Source organism: Sitodiplosis mosellana, unplaced genomic scaffold (genome assembly GCF_009176505.1).
Source record: "Sitodiplosis mosellana isolate CC-2019 unplaced genomic scaffold, AAFC_SMos_1.0 Smas_scaffold_6034, whole genome shotgun sequence".
Taxonomy (NCBI): domain Eukaryota; kingdom Metazoa; phylum Arthropoda; class Insecta; order Diptera; family Cecidomyiidae; genus Sitodiplosis; species Sitodiplosis mosellana.
The window spans coordinates 66,030-86,951 of NW_022601275.1; the positions used below are offsets into that span (position 1 = coordinate 66,030).

At 36.8% G+C, this 20,922-nt stretch overlaps 1 protein-coding gene across 1 annotated transcript in view; it reads left to right on the forward strand.

Annotated features, from left to right (window-relative positions):
- Positions 1–19,245, forward strand: part of LOC129573269 (dystrophin, isoforms A/C/F/G/H-like) — a gene marked incomplete at its 5' end in the record, with an annotated part of 83,197 nt that extends 63,952 nt beyond the window's left edge. The window contains 2 exons of the mRNA XM_055453655.1: positions 17,788–18,052; positions 18,886–19,245. Coding sequence (XP_055309630.1) covers positions 17,788–18,052; positions 18,886–18,962 — 342 coding nt within the window. The remainder of the gene's footprint in view (positions 1–17,787; positions 18,053–18,885) is intronic.
- Between the last annotated feature and the right edge of the window lie 1,677 nt (positions 19,246–20,922).

A 20,922-nucleotide genomic window follows, 5' to 3' on the forward strand; every position in this document is an offset into this window, starting at 1 on the left:
ATGGATGACTACTTCGAGTGCTTGATGGTGTGTTTCATTTTTTGCTAGTTATGACTAAAATGATTAGTGCGGGTCAACCTACACATAATTCCCCTACTATTCCAATTTGTGATACCTATTTAATTGATTTTAATGTTAGTACAGATACTGTCAAACAGAGAATAACCGATTATTTTAGAAGAATTAGAACTTGGAGAAACTAAAGAAATAATGAATACATTAAAAATATTGTAAATATGCAACCAAATATTTATACCAAATAAACCACCTCTGGCGAAGAAACGCTGTATGGTGCAGAATAATAATAAATAAGTAGATAAATTCGTTGAGATTAGATGCAGTAGATCTGGACTTCATGAAGCCGTGTTGCTTTTTGGTGATTTTGTCCTGCACCAGAGACAGAAGTTTGACGTTCACCAAGTGCTCGAAGAACTTTGCCACAGTTTGGAGCTTAGCAATGTAACGGTAGTTCTCTATCTTCGATCTGGCCCCTTTTTGAAAATGGGAGATACACTCGAGCGTTTCCATTTGTCAGGGAAATGGCCAGCTGGCAATGATTCGTTGAAGATCTCGGTGAGTGGAGCCGCCAAATGACTCGCACAATTCTTTAGTATCGATGGGTGCATACCATCAGGACCCGTACCTTTTTTGGTGTTCACGGCTTGTAGCTCTTCAAGCACAAAATTGATGTCGAGCTGGAATCCCTCCGTTTACTGTGACTTTTCGGTGGGCGATTGTTGAACGCCCTGAATCATTGAGTCATCGTAGTTGCTGATGAAGAATTTTGCAAACAGATTAGCCTGTTCTGTTTTGTTTGCCGTGCGCACATCACCAAATTGCATGACTTTTGGTTTGTTGTCGGTTCTGTTCTTTGAATTGACATATTGCCAGAATCTCGATGCGTCATGCTTGAGCGAGGATTTCATTTTGTCCACGTAAGCGTTGTACAATTCTATGTTGAGTTTGTCAAATTCGCGAGACGCCAAAATGTATTTCCATTCGTAGTACGGTTTAAAGCCAGACCGTTTGTAGCGTTTCCATGCCTTATTCTTCCTATTTCTTAGTGTTATAAGGAATTTGTTTTTCCATGGACATTTTTGTATCGACTTGACGATGTATGTGGGCACTAATTTGATAATTGCATCGTCCAAAGTCTTGTGCAGCAAGTTCACCTTCTCGATGATTGTCTTTCCATGGAATAATTCAGTGAAGTTGATATTTGTAAGGTGCGCTGTGCATTCATGTCCCTCTAGTTGGCCCTCTTGAAATTGAATCCTTTTGTTTTGATTTTGGCCTCGGTTGTATTGTTTCCATGCCACTCAAATGTAGCTAATATCGGTGGATGATGATCTTCCACTTCCGTCAGTGCGTTAGCCTCGTTAACACGCTCAAAGATGTTGGTGAAATCATTAGCAAAGGACAAGTCCAATAGTCGTTCTTTTGAATTATTACGTACATGATTTACCTGATGAACTCCCATGCTCATGAGTCCCTGGATGAAAGTGGCCGTGTACTCAGGTGCAAATTTTGTTGGAATCATGATGTTGTCGTCGTCGCTATCGGTTGACCATTCCACATGTGGCAGATTAAAATCACCAACAAAAATAACAACATCTTCAGGATCGGTAGCGATTTTGTGCATAGCTGCTAAATGTGAATCGTAGATTGTTCGCGGTGAATTTGGTGGAATGTATGCACAGTAGATGTAGATGACGTGTGATTTAGTAGTGGCTTTCACACAAACGTATTCCAATCTTCACTGGAGAATTTTTTATTTTTGGTTGCAATTAGTACACCACCGCCGCGTTGAAAAAGTCTATCCTTACGAAAAACAGAATATGAATCGTCAAAAAATTCAGCATCATAAATATCATTTCTGAGCCACGTTTCAGTTAAAATTATCATATCGTGATCGCAGGAAGCGGCGGTAGAAAAGAAGCGTTTGTGTTTGTTGCATATGCTACGACAGTTTTGGTAATAGATTGTACACAAAACGCAGTGATCATCCGATGTGCATGAGTTTAATTGCAGCAACGGCGTTGAAAATCTTGACGATTTTCTCCGCAATGACCTCTGCAGCCGTTGTGCTGCCTCTTCACGACGGGTTGAGGCTGACGTTGGAGACAACAGCTCTTTTGGCACAAATTTGGCGGGTTGCGTTGGCGCCGACCCCTGCGTGGGCGCTGCGGTGGCTGTTTGTTGCAATGCCAGTTCGATGCATGCACTGCCGGTTCCAACCGTTGGGTTCTCACTGGGCCACTGGAGTTTTTTGATTTTGGATGAGCTGGCTTTGCTACAGTGGCGTATCCAGAGTTGAATTTCGGGGGGGGGGGTTTCAATTATAGTTTTTTAAAGGGAATTTTCAGAAAAAAACGCATATAGGGGAATTATGTGTAGATTGACCCGCACTAATCATTTTAGTCATAACTTTTTATGGAATGAAGATAAATGCACACTTGATATACCATTGGAAAGAGAGCCGAAAAAGTTACAATTTGATCAGGAAATTCATTAGTTTTGGTTGTAAAAACAAAACATTTCGGTCAATTTTCTAAGAGTCTGATTTTTGGCAACAAAATTTTTTCTTTGTAAGTTGACCCACCCAATTTTTTTTTAGAAAAACATGCAGTATTAACACTCAATATATGGAATTCATTGAATTTCGTTGGATTTTAAATCGTTTTTGGTCTTTACAACTACGAAAAACAATGAAAAAATGTAGAAAAATATAGAAATAGTAAAAAAATACATATTCTCTATTTTTTCATATTTATCGATTTTTTCGTGTTTTTCAAATCCGAAAACGATTGGAAAATCATTAAAATTCAATGAATCTCGTATATAAAGTGTTCACGCTGAATAGTTGTCTCATTTTTCTGATTTTTTTTCGGGTGGGTCAACTTACAAAATTGGTCGACATTTCAATATGCACGGAAAGAATTTCGCCATGTAATGATATGTGTGAAATGACTTCGGATTATGAAAATACACGAAAAACTAGTAAAGAAAGTTTATACTCGCTTTGCTGATATCTTTGAAATTGTCTACTTGATGATGGTCCGAAAAAATTTAGTTTTTATAAAAATGATTTTTTTTTGCAAAATTTTTTTATGAGCCGATCCGAGCCGTTTAAGACGCGTATTCACTCTTGGGAACTACTTTTATATTGGTTTTTGACGTTTCTAAATCGATTGAGACTAGCCAAATTGACGATTTGTAGGTCAAAATACAAAATCGGCGGGTGGGTCAACTTACACATACTCCCTACAGTAGAAAAATGAAGTATGAGAATCAAAATTTTATTTTTTCAATACGCTTAAGCGTAGAGATAGATCGCTCTGGTGTGGCAATGGTAATAGGTATCGTGGCTAAAGTTTTCAAAATATTATACACTACCGTGCAAAAGTTTGGAACCACTAGGTATTTTTCATACAAAACCTAGTGGTTCCAAACTTTTGCACGGTAGTGTATATGTTTGGAAATATTAGATTATTGCACATGTTTAGTGACGAAATAAAATTTTTCGGTCTTTCTTCTGTTGAAACCCATTTCTGTTGCCACAACAGAGCTTCTTTCTTCACAATATTTTCGTTGTCATATTCAATGTTTGGCCATTGCTTCAATATCATTTCAACGGTTTCATTTGTTTCTTTTTCTGTCAAACAAGTAATAAAATTGGGCAAAATATTCTGTATTTTATTCAAAATATCCCTATGTTTTAAGAACCGTTGTTCCAAATTGCATATGACATGATCAAGGAGAGGCATAAAAATGGACAATCTATAATACTCTTCGGCAGAAGTGCACGCATAGTTATCTCGATTGCATTGCTGGCTTACTACTCTTGGTATTGTGATGTTTGCACCGATTTCGCTAGCCATTTTTTCAGCGACGGTAAACAAATCATGAAATATAATAAACAAAGGTTTATTGAAATCAATTTGCCTCTACTGCTTAAATTAGTCTACTTATAGCAACGTATGACATATTTGTAGAAGTGTTGTTATGCCGAATGCTATTAAAACACAGATAAGTTTGAATTCAAAGAAAGTAATGTAATATTTTTGACCATCGAAAAACACATTGATTTTGGCTGCATTTGCTGGTTTATTCAAATCATTCGAACATGCTTCACAACAGAAGAAATGGAAAATAAATGAATTGATTATAATTATCCTGCACCATACCAATACATTCTTCGCCAGAGGTGGTTTATTTGATATAAATATTCTCTTATATATTTGCACAAAATTAATTACTCTCTCCATAATCTATTTCTTTTAAAATATTCATTTATTCTCTGTTTAAAAGTATTTGTACTCGTGTTAAAATCAATTAAATAAGTATCACAGACTGGAGTAGGAACATTATTATAATTCTTATTTTCTTTATGAGTTAAAGGTGGCTTAATTGGCACAAACTTGTCATAAAAATCATTGTATGTAGACAGCATATGATTGACTGGTTTACTTCAAATCTGGAGTAATCACGGTGTCGTACTGGTAGAGATAGGAATGCTGTGTCTCTCGTCCAATTCCGTGGTGTTCTAATATTGATTTCGTTCATAATGTGTCTCGATGATGTATGCCCGCATAACACATTATGTACCATTGTGATTTGAGCTATCTTTCTTCGTTCCGCAAGCGTAATCATTTGCAATTCCAGCAATCGACATTCGTATGGTGGCAACTTAAATCCATGCGACCTTTTCATTTTACGCAGTGCAAATAGTAAAAATTGCTTTTGGACGGATTCAACTCGAGCAATCTTTTCAGCGGTATATGGGCTCCAAATCTGTGAGCCATATTCGATAATCGGTAATACAAATGTGAAAAATAATTTCTTAATTGTCCACGGGTCCTCGAACTCTCTCCCAAAATGTTTGATCCATGCTAATCTTGACTTTGCTTTGGCGGTAATGAATTCAATGTGTGCGTTGAAATTCATGTTTACATCCAAAATGACTCCCAGATCCTTCATCACTTCGACACGGTAAATTTTGTCATGGTCAATCGTGTATTCAAAATTATATTTTAGCTGTCCTCGGTGGTATGATATGAATTTAGACTTCTTGACATTCAATTTCAGCTGATTACTTTGGAAGTATTTTACAATCCTATTCAGATCAGCTTGTAAGGCTAAGCAATCATCATAGTCTTGAATGTGTTTCCATAATCGGGTATCATCAGCAAATGATTGTAATACTGAGTCGATTGTATGATGGGGCAGGTCAATGATAAATAGTAGAAACAATGTTGCACCAATTGGGTAGCCCTGTCCGGTTCCCGAGGTAACTTCAATGGTTTTTGACATTGCTTCATTCAATTTGACAATATGTTGTCTTCCATCCAAATATGACTGTATCCAATTTAGAATTTCTCCATTCAAACCCATAATGCTCAGTTTTTGGATGAGTAGCTCAATATTAACCGAGTCAAACGCCTTAGCTATGTCCAGTAAATAGCATCGGTTTGGATATGCTTTTCCATATTGGTAATAGTTCGTGATGTGAATTCGGACAGATTCGTTATTGTGGACTTTCCTTGAACAAATCCATGCTGGCTATCATGGATGATATTTTTTATGTGGAAGTTCAGGTGATTAGCAATAATGGAATCTAGTAATTTGGAAATTACACATTGTAGAGCAACACCACGGTAGTTGTCGATTTTAGTTTTAACGCCACTTTTGTATATTGGCCATACATAAGATCTCTTCCATATATCAGGTACGAAACCATTTTTAAACGATTCACTCAATATGCGTGTTATCGGTTTTATCAGTGTGTGGATGCACCTTTTAATAAAAATGTTTGGAATTCCATCCAGGCCAGATACTGTATTGGTTGGCAGCTTATTGACCGTTTCCAGAATCAGTTCCTCGGTGATATCAATTGTTGGAACATTAAGGCACAAATCTCTCAGGAACGATTCACAGTCTTTGTAATTATTAACGGGAGTATCATTTTGTGTATATGCTTTCGTGAAATGATTTGCAAATGAGTCAGCAATGTCTTGTTGTGAACTTAATTTATTGCCATCATACTCCATGATGAACACTCACTCTCGTTATAATCGAGTCATAGCTTATTCAGACGAAATCCGATTTTGTTTTAATCATTTGAAAAAAAAAATCAACTCCATTTCATTTGGGGGGGGGGGGGTTGAACCCCCAACCCCCCTGGATACGCCACTGCTTTGCTATCAAATATTGTAGTTGCGACCGAATTTGTTGCTTGTCATGAGTTTTGGGACGGTTTGCCGGTGCAGATGGCTTCACAGACTTGACCTGAAATTCGGTGGCTTTGATTTTCTTGGGCCAGATACCTGAGGCTATTACCTTGTCACTTACCAACACTTTGTTGGCGCGGAACATCGATTGTGAATGACACGAATGACAACTCCATTTTCTCGTCTTTCTTCACGAGCTTTGTTATTTTGAAATCACTTGTCAATGGTCGGACGGTTTCAATGCTATTCAAGTGATTAATAATGTCGGCAGGCTCGGTTGTCGGTAGAAATTCAGTTAAATAAACCGAGCGCATCAATACAGCATCAACGGGATTTGAATAAGCACCGTTTTTTTCGCTGTTCCCTCTGGCATCACGACGAAAAACCAATTTGCACAGCGTTGAAGTGTCACTTTGCCCTTCATCTAAAGAGTTCAGTTCGTCCGAATCAACACTGGGTCGCTTGTTTTTATTCCGCCGTGACATGTTTACATTTTGCAAGTCTTCAAGCGGTAAACCCGAGTTTGAAACGTTGTCCAATATTTGCTGCTGAATCTGAGTTGGCTATGGCGTTTCATCCATGGGCTCAGTACGTGAGTTTGCCGATTTATCGAATTTGTGTCCGAACTCAGGGAGCTAATTTCGTCAGGATAAAGTTGTTTAAGCTGGTTTAATTTGGTCCATATTGGCTCCAGCATCGTCAGCAGCCCAGCGATTTGGCTTTTAACCTCACAGTTCGATGTACACATGTTTAACAGTCAGTAATCAATATAATAATAATATAATAATAATAATGCACCGCCAAAGACTGGCTGTTTTTATTCAATTCTTATGATTGAAAAAAAATAAAAATATAATAAATATTGTAAATAGAGCTGATTCTGCATAGCCGATCAAATTTGATAATATAATTAACTAGTTACATTAAATGGAATGAGTGATAAATAGACATTTTTCTGCTTATAGCATAAATCACATTAGGTTAGGAAAAAAATGCGTGCTGTAGGTATTAGCTAATGACTTTATCCTGAAGACAGTATCAGGAAGTTTTTTGAGTGACGATTTAAAGTTGTTGCGTGAAGACGATTGTTGAAATAATGGTTTAATCAAGTTGGAGTATGAACACATTTGGTTGATAGGGGCGGTTTTCGTGATACTCAATCGCTGGTCGATAATTTTAAATAAATATGAAATTCGCGTATTTCTTGCATTTGTATTTTGGGTGACGAAGTTTTTTAGTCGCGGGCAATGAATAATGTCATTGATGAGATCGTAGAAGAACATCATTGAAGCGTTTATACGTCGTCTTTGTAGCGATTGCATGTCAAGTTTTAACAGGCGTTGATCGTAGCTCGAAATCGTGTAGTTGTTCGCTGCATTTTGATATTCTCTCAACGCAAACGTTGTAAATTGAATGAGAATACTTTCAATTTTCCCTTTGTGGCATTCATAGAACGGGAGCCAAACCACACTGCAATACTCCAGTACTGATTGAACCAAAGCATAGTAGAGTGACTTGAGTGTGCAAATATCTCTGAAGTCGTAGCAAAATCGCTTGATGAAACCCAGAGTCGACGCTGCTTTAGCAGTGATGGCGTTAATGTGTTCGATAAAGTTCAATTTTGAATCAATGAGTACACCGAGATCTCTATGTTCGTTGACTCTACGAAATTCATGGGCACCATAAAAGTATTTACCAATTACGATGTTCGCAGTCTGGCGATTTGAGATTGACATGATTGCACATTTATCAAGGTTGAGGTGTAGATCGTTTTCAATACACCATATTTTGAGTTTGTTTATTGCCGATTGAAGTTTATTGATGTCATCAGGTGAATTTATAATCGTTGCAATTTTGAGATCATCAGCAAATAGTGAAATGAAGACGTCAGGGCCTAGCTTCGTCGCTATATCATTAATGAACAGCAAAAACAATGTCGGTCCTATGTGGCTTCCTTGTGGAACTCCGGAGTTAACTACAAAATCGTCAGAATGTTGATGTTCGTATAACACAAATTGTCGTCTATCGGTGATGTACGATTCGATCCAGTTGACAAGATTAAGCGGAAGGTTGAATTTTTTAAGTTTCGATATCAAAATGCGATGATTTACCCTATCAAAGGCTTTGCTGAAGTCGGTATAGAGCACATCAACTTGACCATGGTTCTTAATCACGTAGTGAGTGAATTCCATGAGGTTCGTTGTCGTTGAGCGATGTTTCATAAATCCGTGTTGCTGCGGAATTATTTGAGTGTCGATCAATTTGATGAGTTTGATGTTTACCAGTTTTTCGAAGAATTTAGCAATGGTAGGCAACTTAGCAATGCAACGGTAATTCTCAATGTTCGATTTTGCGCCCTTCTTGAAGACAGGACTGACACTGTATCGTTTCCAAGCGGTGGAGAACGCTGATAATGCAAGTGATTCGTTGAAAATAATCGATAGTGGTTTATAGAGTAATGCCGAGCAATTTCGAAGTAGCAAAGGGTGAATACCATCCGGTCCAATTCCTTTAGTTGTGTCGATTTTCATGAGCTCATCAAAAACAAAATGCTCGTCAAGATCAAATAAAACGTTCGTTGTAATGTGACGGTCATTCATTTGATTGTCGTTGATATTTTGATGCGATGAATCATGGAAGTTCGTGCTGAAGAATTCGGCAAACATTTTCGACTGCTCATATGTGTTTGTTGTTTCTTTTTCACCATAACGAAGGAGTTGGGGTGTATTTGCATTTTTTCTCTTTGAATTAACAAATTGCCAAAATGATGCTGGATTTGTGCCCAAAGACGATGACATTTTCTTGACGTAGTCATTGTACAGTTGAATATTCAATGAGTTAAATTCGGCTAGAGCATTACGGTAGTTGATGCTGTCACCTGATCTGTTCCATTCCTTATTTCGTTTATTCTTCAATCGGCGTAGTTCTTTGGTTTTCCATGGACAGTTAGCATCAAATCTGTTGACTGATTTAGGTACATACCGGTTAATGGCTTCATGAATCACGTTATTCAAGAATGAGACTTTTTCATCCAGCGATTTCGATTGAAAGTGCATCTCAATGTTGACACTATCAAGGAATCGGTTGATCGAGACATAATCAGCTTTTTTAAAATTGAACGTAGAGTTCGGAGTCGTTGACGTACTGGGCAGATGCCATTCGAATGATATTAAAATGGGCAAATGATAATTGTCAATGTCGATCAGCGGTGAAGGACTTGAGATCTCGAGACTGGTTGAATCGTTGGTGAATACCAAATCAAGCAGGTTATTTCCTGGATTCCGAATATAGTTGACTTGCTGCAACCCGAGATTTAGAACATCGTCGATGAAATCAGCTGCGAATTTTGGTGCAATAAATGCTGGTAGAAGTACATTCGTCTCGGTTTCATCCGGAACCCAATTTGAATTTGAAATGTTGAAATCGCCAGTCAGTATAATTGTGTCTTTTTGGTTTGACATGTCGTACAGAGCGCGTATCGCACGAAAGTGAGCGATGTAAACATTTTCATCCGAGCGTGGTGGAATGTATGCGTTGTAAATGAACACATTGGAATTGTTCGCTGTTTGAATTTTTACACATACACATTCGATGTTGGCTGTACCAGTCAATACGATGTCATTGCAAATGAGATGAGAGCGAACTGCAATTAGCACTCCGCCACCTCTTTCATAACTTGAATTTGTTTCGCAGCGATCCATTCTGAACACATTGTACGTTTCATCGAAATATTCAGAAGAACTATGACCACTGGTAAGCCACGTCTCCGTCAGTGAAATGATGGTATGTTCAGTAGCAGATGAATTGCAGAAGAATTTTTTCGATTTGGAGCGCAGACCACGAACGTTTTGAATGTACATGCTGGCTGATGACAGTACTGATTTGATGAATTGTTGATGAATCTCGTTGATTTGTGGCGTATTTGAGTTGCGTTTGAAGAAGTTGGTGATTTTTGGTTGAGAGCGGCGACTGCGATGTTTTGAAGGAGAAGAAGAGCTCAAATTAGGTGGTGCAGAATCATTTCTCGCTCGGCGAGAACACATACTAATTTTTAATGAGTTACCTGGATCTGGTGCAACATGATTGTTGATTGTTTCATTGGTTTCGTTGGTTTGGTGGATAAGATGATCATGATGGTGGTGGTGGTGGTGATGGTGGATAATTTGCCGATGGTTACAGATCCGATTTACTTTTTCAATATTTAGCCGTCCGTTGAGAGATGTGACAGGTCGATAAAATCGTTTTTTGAGGCCGTAGCTGAATCATCCATTTCCATCGTCTCCGGATTACCACTGCTTTTGTTGGCCAACTCATTGATTTTGCTTGAAACGAAATTTCCAAGCGGTTTTCTTTCTTTCTTCGGCTTCTGTTCCTCGACAAAATCACCAATCAATACGTGCTGTGGCCAAAATGACGGCAAAATCATTTTTTCATATAGTGCTTCGGTACACGCAACACGGAATGAAATGAAAGTCAATTCCTCGAGATTTTGCCCTGCTTTTACCAGGCAACGCACTGAAATGTGAGCCTGATCAACGTTCGGTATCTGAGTGTTGATGAAATTTACGATTTCCTCTTTCATAACCGTCGGTTCAAGACGTGAAACATAAATTGCTTTGGGCAGACTAACGCGCTCGATATAATTTTTATTATTTGCATGTGATTTGCGTGCGTGTAAATTCACAGCATTTCCGAGACCATGATTCAATGATTCGACCGTGCCCGGCATCAATTGACGATTTTTCACGGCCAATTTTGTTGCTGCATCAACCACTCGAGACAAATTCCGACGACGAGCATCAGCATCAATTGATGTCTTTTGTTCATCATGAGCAGGCGGCAAATTTGGAGCATTCGATACGTTTCGTGAATCATGATGATGTTGTTTTGCCGTCTCCTTCACCGTCGAATCCATTTCATTGACACTTTGTTTCAACAATGCCAATTGCTCGGTATTTTTCTCAATTTGTGAGGTTAGGGCTTCGAGTGCCTTGTTTGTTGCCTCATCTTTTGTTTTCTTGCTGGTGGTCTTGGGCAGCGGGCGAGATGGTGTGTTGGAGATACCCAATTCGCCCGGTTTCAAAGTGGCTTGAACCATGTTCTTGACTTGTTTACGAACAGGTGATTTATCCGTCAAGCATTCATCACATATAAACACAATGTTTTGTGAGACGAAGATATTTTTTGCTGATTGCACAATATCATAGCAGGGCAAATGGGATTTGCTGTGGCAACTGTAGCACTGAACTAAATAGTTTGAACTCACATTCACTGCTGGACAGTCATCAGGATTGCATTTACGTAGGTTAGACATGATTTCAGTCGGTTTGGTTGATTTGGCGATTTGTTGGTTATGTTGTTTGTTATGAATTGAATTTAGTCCAATTTTGTAGAAAAAACTCAATTAATCCGTTGAACCACAGTATACTCGTTGAAAACTATCGTTTAAATTAGCACTATAATCGAAATTATCACAAGAAAGTGAATAAAAACAATAAATAACAAGGAAAGTATTGTAACTTCTACGGAGCAGAAAAAAAAACGTTGTTGACAGTACGGCGTTCTGTATAGTTAAATGAACAATCAACAACAATAACAAGTAAACAGAACGAAGAAAAACGTGAAGAAATTATTCACCGAAAACTGTACACAGTTTAAAATAAGCCCGGTAATAATAGACGGGATTTCGGCTGGTAAATGCTTTCGATCTGTATTTCGCCTACACTCCCCGAAATAATTATAGCCGCACTCTCATTTTTTCAGTTTTCATAAAAATAAACGCAAATATTGTCGCAGTTTTATTATATTGTTTTACTAAGGACCGTTTACGAATACATCACAAAAAGATTTACCCAAAAGGATGTCATATTTCCTATTTTTTTGTGATTTTTCTGTTTTTGACGTGATGAAAGTGCGAAATAATTATAGACGCACCCACAGTTTTGTGCAAAAAATGCGGACTATTGATATGTTTCTGATTTGTATTAATATTATTTATTGATTTGGGTGCTCTTTAGAGCATTTCTGCATTTTTACAATTATTCGTAGAGGTTTTGGACACCCTGAAAACGGCCAATCGGCCATGGCATATGAGCTCCGATTCATGTGTGGGAAAAAGTGGGAAAATTCCACTAAAGGTGATTGTAAATGGATACAAAACCAACTGATATTTAAAGGATGGAACTAAATACAAAATATTATGCAAAAAAATCGGTAAAAATTCTTGGCATTCTGGCCAAAATAAGCAAAATGGCCGTCATAACCCCAAAAAAATCACGGAGTGGCCATTTTTTTTGGACATTTTTGAAATAATTTCAAATATTTTCACTAATTTTGTATTGAACATAATAAAATCGTCATAGAAAAAAAAATATAAAAAAAAGTTGTAAAATTTCAACTAAAAATCTACTTTCGAGCGTATATTCATCTAAAGTCTAGGCGAAAAAACGGCTGGAATACAACTTACTCGGAGATATATCGACTGGGAGCGCTTCGCTTCGCTCCGCTCTGCGTTCTTGAGTTTTTAGTTACTTAATCTATTTTGTTATTTCACAACAAACTATTTTTTGGCGCACTACATGAAATGTATTTCATCAAAGTAACTTTGAAGTAATATATTTATTTGCAAAATGAATTACAAGATCTTGGTTTTATTATTTTTTTGAAATACACTGCCTTTGGTTTAAATTAAATAAATAATTATTTATTATATATTATAATATGAGCATAGAATCTAAAATCACTTTAATTCTGTTCAAGACACAGAAAATATTATACGAAAAATTAATGTAATTTTTAAACAACATTTGATAATAAAAATTTGATTGGCGCTTTGATATATTATGCACTTATTTGCCGTTAGTGCATCTGTTTTAAATTGAATAAAAAACATGAGCATAAAATTCAAATTCACCATAGTTTGTTTCATCACTCAAAAAGTATTAAGAAATAAAACGAGTTACATACGTAATCCAAACTTTTCCGCTCCGCAGCAATTTAGTTTACCTCCCGCTTGAAGTTTAACCAAAATTTCAATGGACCATTTTTTCATAGCATTTTTGACCTTAAAATATAACTATTTCGACCATTTTCCATACAAAAGTGTCATTTTCGAACAAAATTTCAAAAATTTCAAGAAATGTTGATTTCGGACCAAATTTATTCGCAAGTAGGTGTTCGGTTGTTTGAAGGCTCCCATTATTTTTGCAAAATATCAGTTTGCTTTGACCAAAACCCTAAAAAATGGCTTTCTGAGTGATTTTTTATACAAAAGTCTAATTTTCGAGGAAAATTTCAAGAAATGTCGATTTTGGACCAAATTTATGGGCAAGTAGGTGTTCGGTTGTTTGAAGGCTCCCATTATTTTTGTAAAAAAATATCAGTTTGCTTTGACCAAAACCCTAAAAAATGGCTTTCTGTGTGATTTTTCATACAAAAGTCTATTTTTCGAGGAAAATTTCAAGAAATGTCGATTTTGGACCAAATTTATGGACAAGTAGGTGTTCGGTTGTTCACAGACTCCCATTATTTTTGCAAAAAATGGCAAGATGTCATGAAATTTTGGCTAGTGAAACCAATTCTTTTCTATACAAACAAAGTTTGCGGAAAAGTCAACTTGTGCTTTTGAGCGGCGCGAGATAGCGGTAGCGCCTAATTAGACAGCGTGGTTGATTATCAGAACTACATGACATTCTGTCAACGTTCCTCAATTCAGCTTCTTTAGGTACTCTGTGTAAATGTGTTTTTTATTTTAATAAACATCCAAACAATTTTTTTCAATAATGATCATTATGGTTCGAACCAAAACGATATATTCAATGTTGCTTAACATACTTCACTTGCGTTTTTGGGAAAATGTGTGAAAATTTTAAAACTTACTTGAAGAATGAAATATTTTCCAAAAAAGTACCAAATTCATGTTCACAAAATTTAATTTTGCAATATCGTTTTGTGGGCATTTTCATAAAAATATAATTTATTCAATAACGAAAGAGAATATAAATGTGTAACAAGCACGCTGTGTGTGACACTTATAACTTACGTACTATTGCGAAATAGTTTGAACTACTAAATGTCAAATATTTAAATTCGCGCCGTTGAATAGTTACTAAATATACCGCAGATCCTATTTAGTCGCTACCGCTATTCACTGTCACGTCAAATACATTGGTTCTTATGGGAGAGAAGCACAGGTTGGGAAAAGTAAAAAAAAAAGCAGATTAGTAGCTCTAGATTTCATGTAGTGCTAAAAAGTAGACGTCTAATTTGACAGGTGTTGCCAGGTGTGTGTCAATGCCGGTAAATTTGAAGTGTTACCGTGAAAATTTATATAGAAATTTACATATGCATGTCAAATTTTCCGGCGAACTCCTCAAAATTCCGGGGAATATTTTCTATGTGTCTTTAGCAAAGAGACAATTACATTACAAGGGGGATGGTATTCACGAAGAGACTTTAAATACCAGCGAATGGGCCCGGAAAACCATGGCAAAACCGGCCTGAATCAGGAAAATCAGGGGAATTACATCATAAAATAATATAAGACTCTACTTTATACAATTCGAAGAAAAAGATGAAGCCAAATCAAAGAAAGAAAGATCTTAATTCTATGTAGAAACCAAAAATTTAATGAGATCAATCATAACGATCAATCCGAGTATTTTATAAAGATGAAATTTAACAATTAAAATCGCATTATTGATTAGTCAGTAAATAGTGCTTTAATTCGCGTTTAAGAATTGAAAAAGATTCCAAAGAATCTGGAGAATTTCGATGTTGGCTGACATTTCCACTTTAAAGTACGCCGTTTATACTTTTCCGCAGGACCCGAAGGTCCTAAAAGAGAAAGTATTGTTTTTGACTCAAATTTTAACACCCACAAAAACATGATTTCTATCCGTTTTCAAGACCGTAGAACACGAAAAAATGGTTTTTAGGGCGATATTTTGTGGGTCTGTCCCACGTCGTACGTCGTACGTGCCGCACAATCTTTTTATATTTATTTATTTATTTATTTATTTCACACCGCCAAAAACTGCCGGAATATTTTGGTTTGCAGGAAAACGACTCCAAGAGTCGTGAAAAACCTGATATTTTTGTGTTTGTACAATATATGGTAATTTTATACAATAAATAGTTGTAATAGTCTTTCTCGATTGGTATAACAATTTGGTCTAAAAAGCATTGACACAAGATAACCTAATCAATACATGTAAATGCATAGGTAGCCGAAATGTAAACGGTCCAATATAGGCTATTATATTATATAGCCTAACTTAAACGTGTAAAAAATGAAAGACCAACTGAAGCGTTAACACTGTAGTGACGGCCCTAATGACTGCAAAAGTCATCATTCAATTTATCCAGAGGTGATACATTGAAGAAAAGTTTTACGTCTAATCTAACAAGTCCCTGTTGGTAGTTATGAATTTGTAATTTAGTAGAGACCGAAAGACATAAGAACAGATTTACAATACTTGCAAATACATTAACATAAACGGTAGTTTCCATTATAAATTATAAATTAATGGCAGATCAAAAGTTGATCACCAACTCAATGGATGGCTATATCACAGTTAATATTGCTACTTTTTTTAAAGTTTGTGTAAAAATCTTTTTCAAATCGAAAATGGAAAGAGCATACAATTTTAGGGTGGTATGCAAAAATCTGTATCTCAAATTTGTTTTCATCGGCCGCAATGCATCATCGAATTCAGTCCTCGTTGGCCTGTTTTTGACCAAATATGGCATATTGAATATTAAACATATTTTCGGCGTATTTTTTGTTTCAGTTACATAAATTGTGATATTTTTCGAAAGATATTGAGGCCCTTTTTAAGTATCAGTAGAAGAAGCATTGAAATATCGACACAAAAACGGCCAGAAATGGCCGAAAACGGCGCCGACTCCAAACCACAAAAATAAACAAAAATCCATGTTTCGACGCAAAATATCATCACTTATGTGTCTCTATTGATCACCAATGGAAGAAATAATAAAACAGTCTGATACTTTTGCAAGAATTGTGTACGCCAAAGTTCTAGCTAGTAAACTGAACTCGAAACATGGATTTTTGTTGATTTTTGTGGTTTGGAGTCGGCGCCGTTTTCGGCCATTTCTGGCCATTTTTGGCCGTTTTTGTGTCGATATTTCAATACTTCTTCTACTGATACTTAAAGAGGGCCTCAATATCTTTCGAAAAAAATCACAATTTATGTAACTGAAACAAAAAATACGCCGAAAATATGTTTAATATTCAATATGCCATATTTGGTCAAAAACAGGCCAACGAGGACTGAATTCGATGATGCATTGCGGCCGATGAAAACAAATTTGAGATACAGATTTTTGCATACCACCCTAAAATTGTATGCTCTTTCCATTTTCGATTTGAAAAAGATATGTTAATAACGTATTTTTTCGAGAAAAATTACTATTTTCTTCAACTTTTCTGATTTTTCAGAACATTCTGGCCGGCGCCATTTTTGGCCAAGCCAAATGATATTTTTGTACAAAATTCATGTGGTGTCACTAAGAGGTCCTCAATACCTTTCAAATAAGCCAATATTCATGTAGTTGTGATCAAAAATACGCACGCAATAGCCTAAGATATGACCACCTTGCCATAGTACGAATTTTCGGCCAAAAATTCGCCGATGGCCAAAACTTTGCTTCCTACATTTTCGATAATTCTTGGCCCCAGCAATGCGTGATTAAAATATTGGCACGCAATTCTGTTACACACTGTATGCAACGAATCAATCAATAAATATATTGTACATATCGAAAATCGATGAAAAATGGGTACCAATCGAGATTGCCAGAGAAGTTTCAATCAGCAAATATTCAGACACCACTGCGGAAAAGTTCGTCTTACATCGTAAGACCCTTTATTTTATTTTTAAAAGTGTGTTGAATGTATGCGTATGGGATCCTTTGAACCCACAGACCAACCCAAATCCACTGATTTGGGCCAACAAACCAGCTGGGTGACATCATGGCCGGTTTTACCGATTTTCCCAACCGATGTGTAGTTTAATAAGAATGATATCCGCTGTGAAATTTGTTTTATATTGACAGAACATGCTCTATTTTGTCTGTCATAATTACGTTCCCAACTTTTATTGTGCTTCAGAGAGCTTCTGACAGCGCCATCAATCGGAAGCGATTGACACATTGAAGACTTTTGCTGATTTTGTGTGTGGCATTCTCAGTAATGCTGTGGCGAGCACATCCTAACGATAGAATTTAAATTGTCATTTCTTAAATTCGCCGTGCGATGGCGAGAAGTGTCAGCCACACACACTCGGATTCACTGACGTGAATGCAAGTGTGTGCGTGAGCCGTCACACAGCCACTTGATTGTTTCTCTTGTGTAAACTCATTCTTCTCATTTTTCATAAACATTAACATTTGATTTACCCACAATGCAATTGCTTTCCGAAAAATACTTATGAATACGTCCTTTACATTCACATATAAATTGAATATATAAACCTTGTTAACTCTATTATTAAATATACTTGATATGTTGATTTCTTTTTCAAACCTAATGCAGAGTTTACAAACTGAAATCAAAGTCCAGTGGAAGTTTGCTTCACAAGCAACGCCAAGTCCAAGAGCGAAAGCAACAATGGAAACTCTTGACCAGACACGTAACGATCTTTCATATCACTACGACTATGTCGTGCAATCTCTGAAGGAACTGAACGCACGTGCAGGCAGCGGAGACTCTGAAAAGCACAATAATGACGAACGAAAACATCCAGACGGCAAACCTGTTGACAACAAAGTACAAGATGTTGCAAATTCTGAAAAGAAAGGTAAAGCGAGATTTAACTGTATTTCTAGTATTTTATTGAAACCGCCAAAAGCTGGCTGGATATTTTAGTTTTTGCAGAAAAATTACTCCAATAGTCATAAAAAACCTGATCTTTTCATGAATAGTTTCAATTTAATATTTAATCGTGATTCTTGACTAGTGTGAAAACTTCATCTATGAACTGATACAAATGTTTTAACCTGAACATTGTTGCGAAGTTTTTTTTTGCAACGGATGATGCAGTTTTGTTTTATTACTCGGTTTCTTGTTTTTGGTATGCATAATCCTATTGATCGACACTCACGCTGCATACCATGCCATTCCAAATTCACTATTGATTAGCAATAAGCATTTGTTAGGTATAAGACAATAACGTTCATTTTTGGTAAACGTGCGATGCTACTGAGCAAACCATGCGAGTGACAAGCGACACAGAATACACGCACCGACAGGCGTGGCGAGGCGCAGGCAATCACACCCATAGCGCATGATCGACTCAGTCTTTCTGTCGCTGGACCTCGCACGAAACACATCGAACATAGCCGCATCGCCAATGAATGTTTTTTTTTCGCCGTCGTGTACTAAAACGTAGTTTTTTCCCTTTGTTCAGTCAAAGCCAATTTGGCCAATTGAGCCAAATAGAGTAAAAATAATTAGCGTAGCACGTAGAAAATAAGTGGCACATTGCGTAGGACCAAGTTTCGAAATAGTGTTGGAAATTCCAATTATGTAAGTAAGGTTCATTTAAGAAAAATTCCGTTCGATTCATATGTCATGTGCTTCGTCATGAAAACACACATAAAACCGTCTAAATAATGCGATTTTTGGATACAGCACGCCGTACTCGGTTGACGAATCGAGACGGCGTAAAAATTTTGTTCATCGATTGGAATTTGGCACAAGGTGCATAAGAGCGAGAGAGAGAAGGAAAGCCAACCAACCAACCCAAGAAAGACCCGTAGCGAAGAGATTACACCGCACGTGGAAGAGAGACGAAAAGACCGATGAAGGAACAGCAACAAAGTGCTGACCAACTGAGAATCGAACGCAATTAATTAAGAAAACATCATGATGTTTACCAAGTAAGAGATAATTTATGATTATTCGTTAGGTCGCCATGGCACTAGGGACCCAGTGTTTGTAATTCGATATCGTGAATTAAACCAAAGGAATGGCATGAAAATGTGCAAATCGTAGTCACCCGTTTTTTCGTTGTTATTGTTTTTTTTTTTTGCATCGTCCGTTCGTAAAGAAAAATTTCAGTTTGCCAGAAAGGAAGAAAGAGGTAATTTTGTTGTTCGTCGTTCATTTGCCTTTATATTTTTTTTCTGTGCAACAACATAGAAAAGAATGTAGGTTGCCGCATGTCAACGGTCCAATATAGCCTAACTTAAACGTGTAAAATCTGAACGTTGAACATTGTAATAACGGCCCATGTGACTGCAAAAATCGTCGTTCAATTCATCAAAGAGGTGGTGAATTGAGGAGAAGTTTTACGTCCAATCTAAACAAGTCCCTGTTGGTAGTTCTGAACTTACAATTCTATTCGTGAGACGTAAAAGAATATATGTTTTTTGGTCGATTTATATTTTTGAAAAGGAAAGTATGTTTTCTGTTGATTCTATCTGCGTTAAAAGGAAGTATGTTGGCATCCCGTCTAGCCTACGCGGTTTTTCACGGTTTCCGCGGAACTGATAAAAGATAACAACTTGGTGTCTTCGGCAAAGTTGTAGTACCCGAGGTCTTCTATTACAATGCTGAAGACATCTATCTCTTACCTCGCAAATCGCGCACATAAAAAAGCAAATTTTATATAGAACTTTTTTTTTCTTATCATTTTTCGCGCTTTTCGCGGAACTGATAGGAAATAAGAGGTATTTGACTTCAGCAATGTTATAGAAGACCTCGAGTGCTACAACTTTGCTGAAGACATCAAGTTGTTATCTCTTATCAGTTCCGCGGAAAATGTGAAAAACTGCGAGGACCCACTAAAAACGAACATACATTCTTTTAACCATTATTAGTTGCAATGAAACATACTTCTCTTTATTGCTACGAAGTTGGACCAACTTGCGTTCTTTTACGTCTCACTAATAGAATTCAAGTCGAGACCGAAAGATGTAATAAATTTTAGTAATTTTTTGTTGAACAAACATTATTTCTAGTTTGACATAATTTAATTAACTAGTTTCCATTATAAATAAATAAATGGTCATATATCCGTAGCTGCGCAACAGGTACACTCTGTGGTCACGTTTGACGTTTACTTTGCTCTGTTTTTATTCTTAACAACAACAAATCACATACTGTACACAGAAATTCCAGATGGCGCCAGCTGTATTAAATCGCTAGTTGCGCAGCTACGGCTTTATCACAGTCAATGTTGCTACGTTTACAATAAATTTGTGTAAAAATCACAGTTTTGTATCATTAGTTCTATACATTTAGTAAGGATGTAAGGAAACAATTTGACAATACTTTATATTAAATATTTGGCTTTGTTCATTTCGTACTGATCTGATAAAGTTTGCGCGACTGGTAGAATTTCTGAATGGATCAACCACTTTGTTTGCGTGTTTGCAAAATTGTGGCATTTGAGCTCTGATTTGTTTGTCCATCAAATTGTTCTTGATCTCTAGGTAGTTTGTGAGACGCAAGGCACGGATGCTCTCACCTACTGCAATGTCATTGCGTGCAGTAGGAAAATTTGCGTATTCATTCACGTGATAACGAATAAATACTATTGATGCATTTACTCTCCTTATCTCCAACGATATCATATTCAGAGCTTTGAGTCGTCTGTTGTAATCGGTAATACTGTAGCCGTTGGCCGCCGTACGGTACTCTCTTCGGGTGAACTTTGTAAATTTT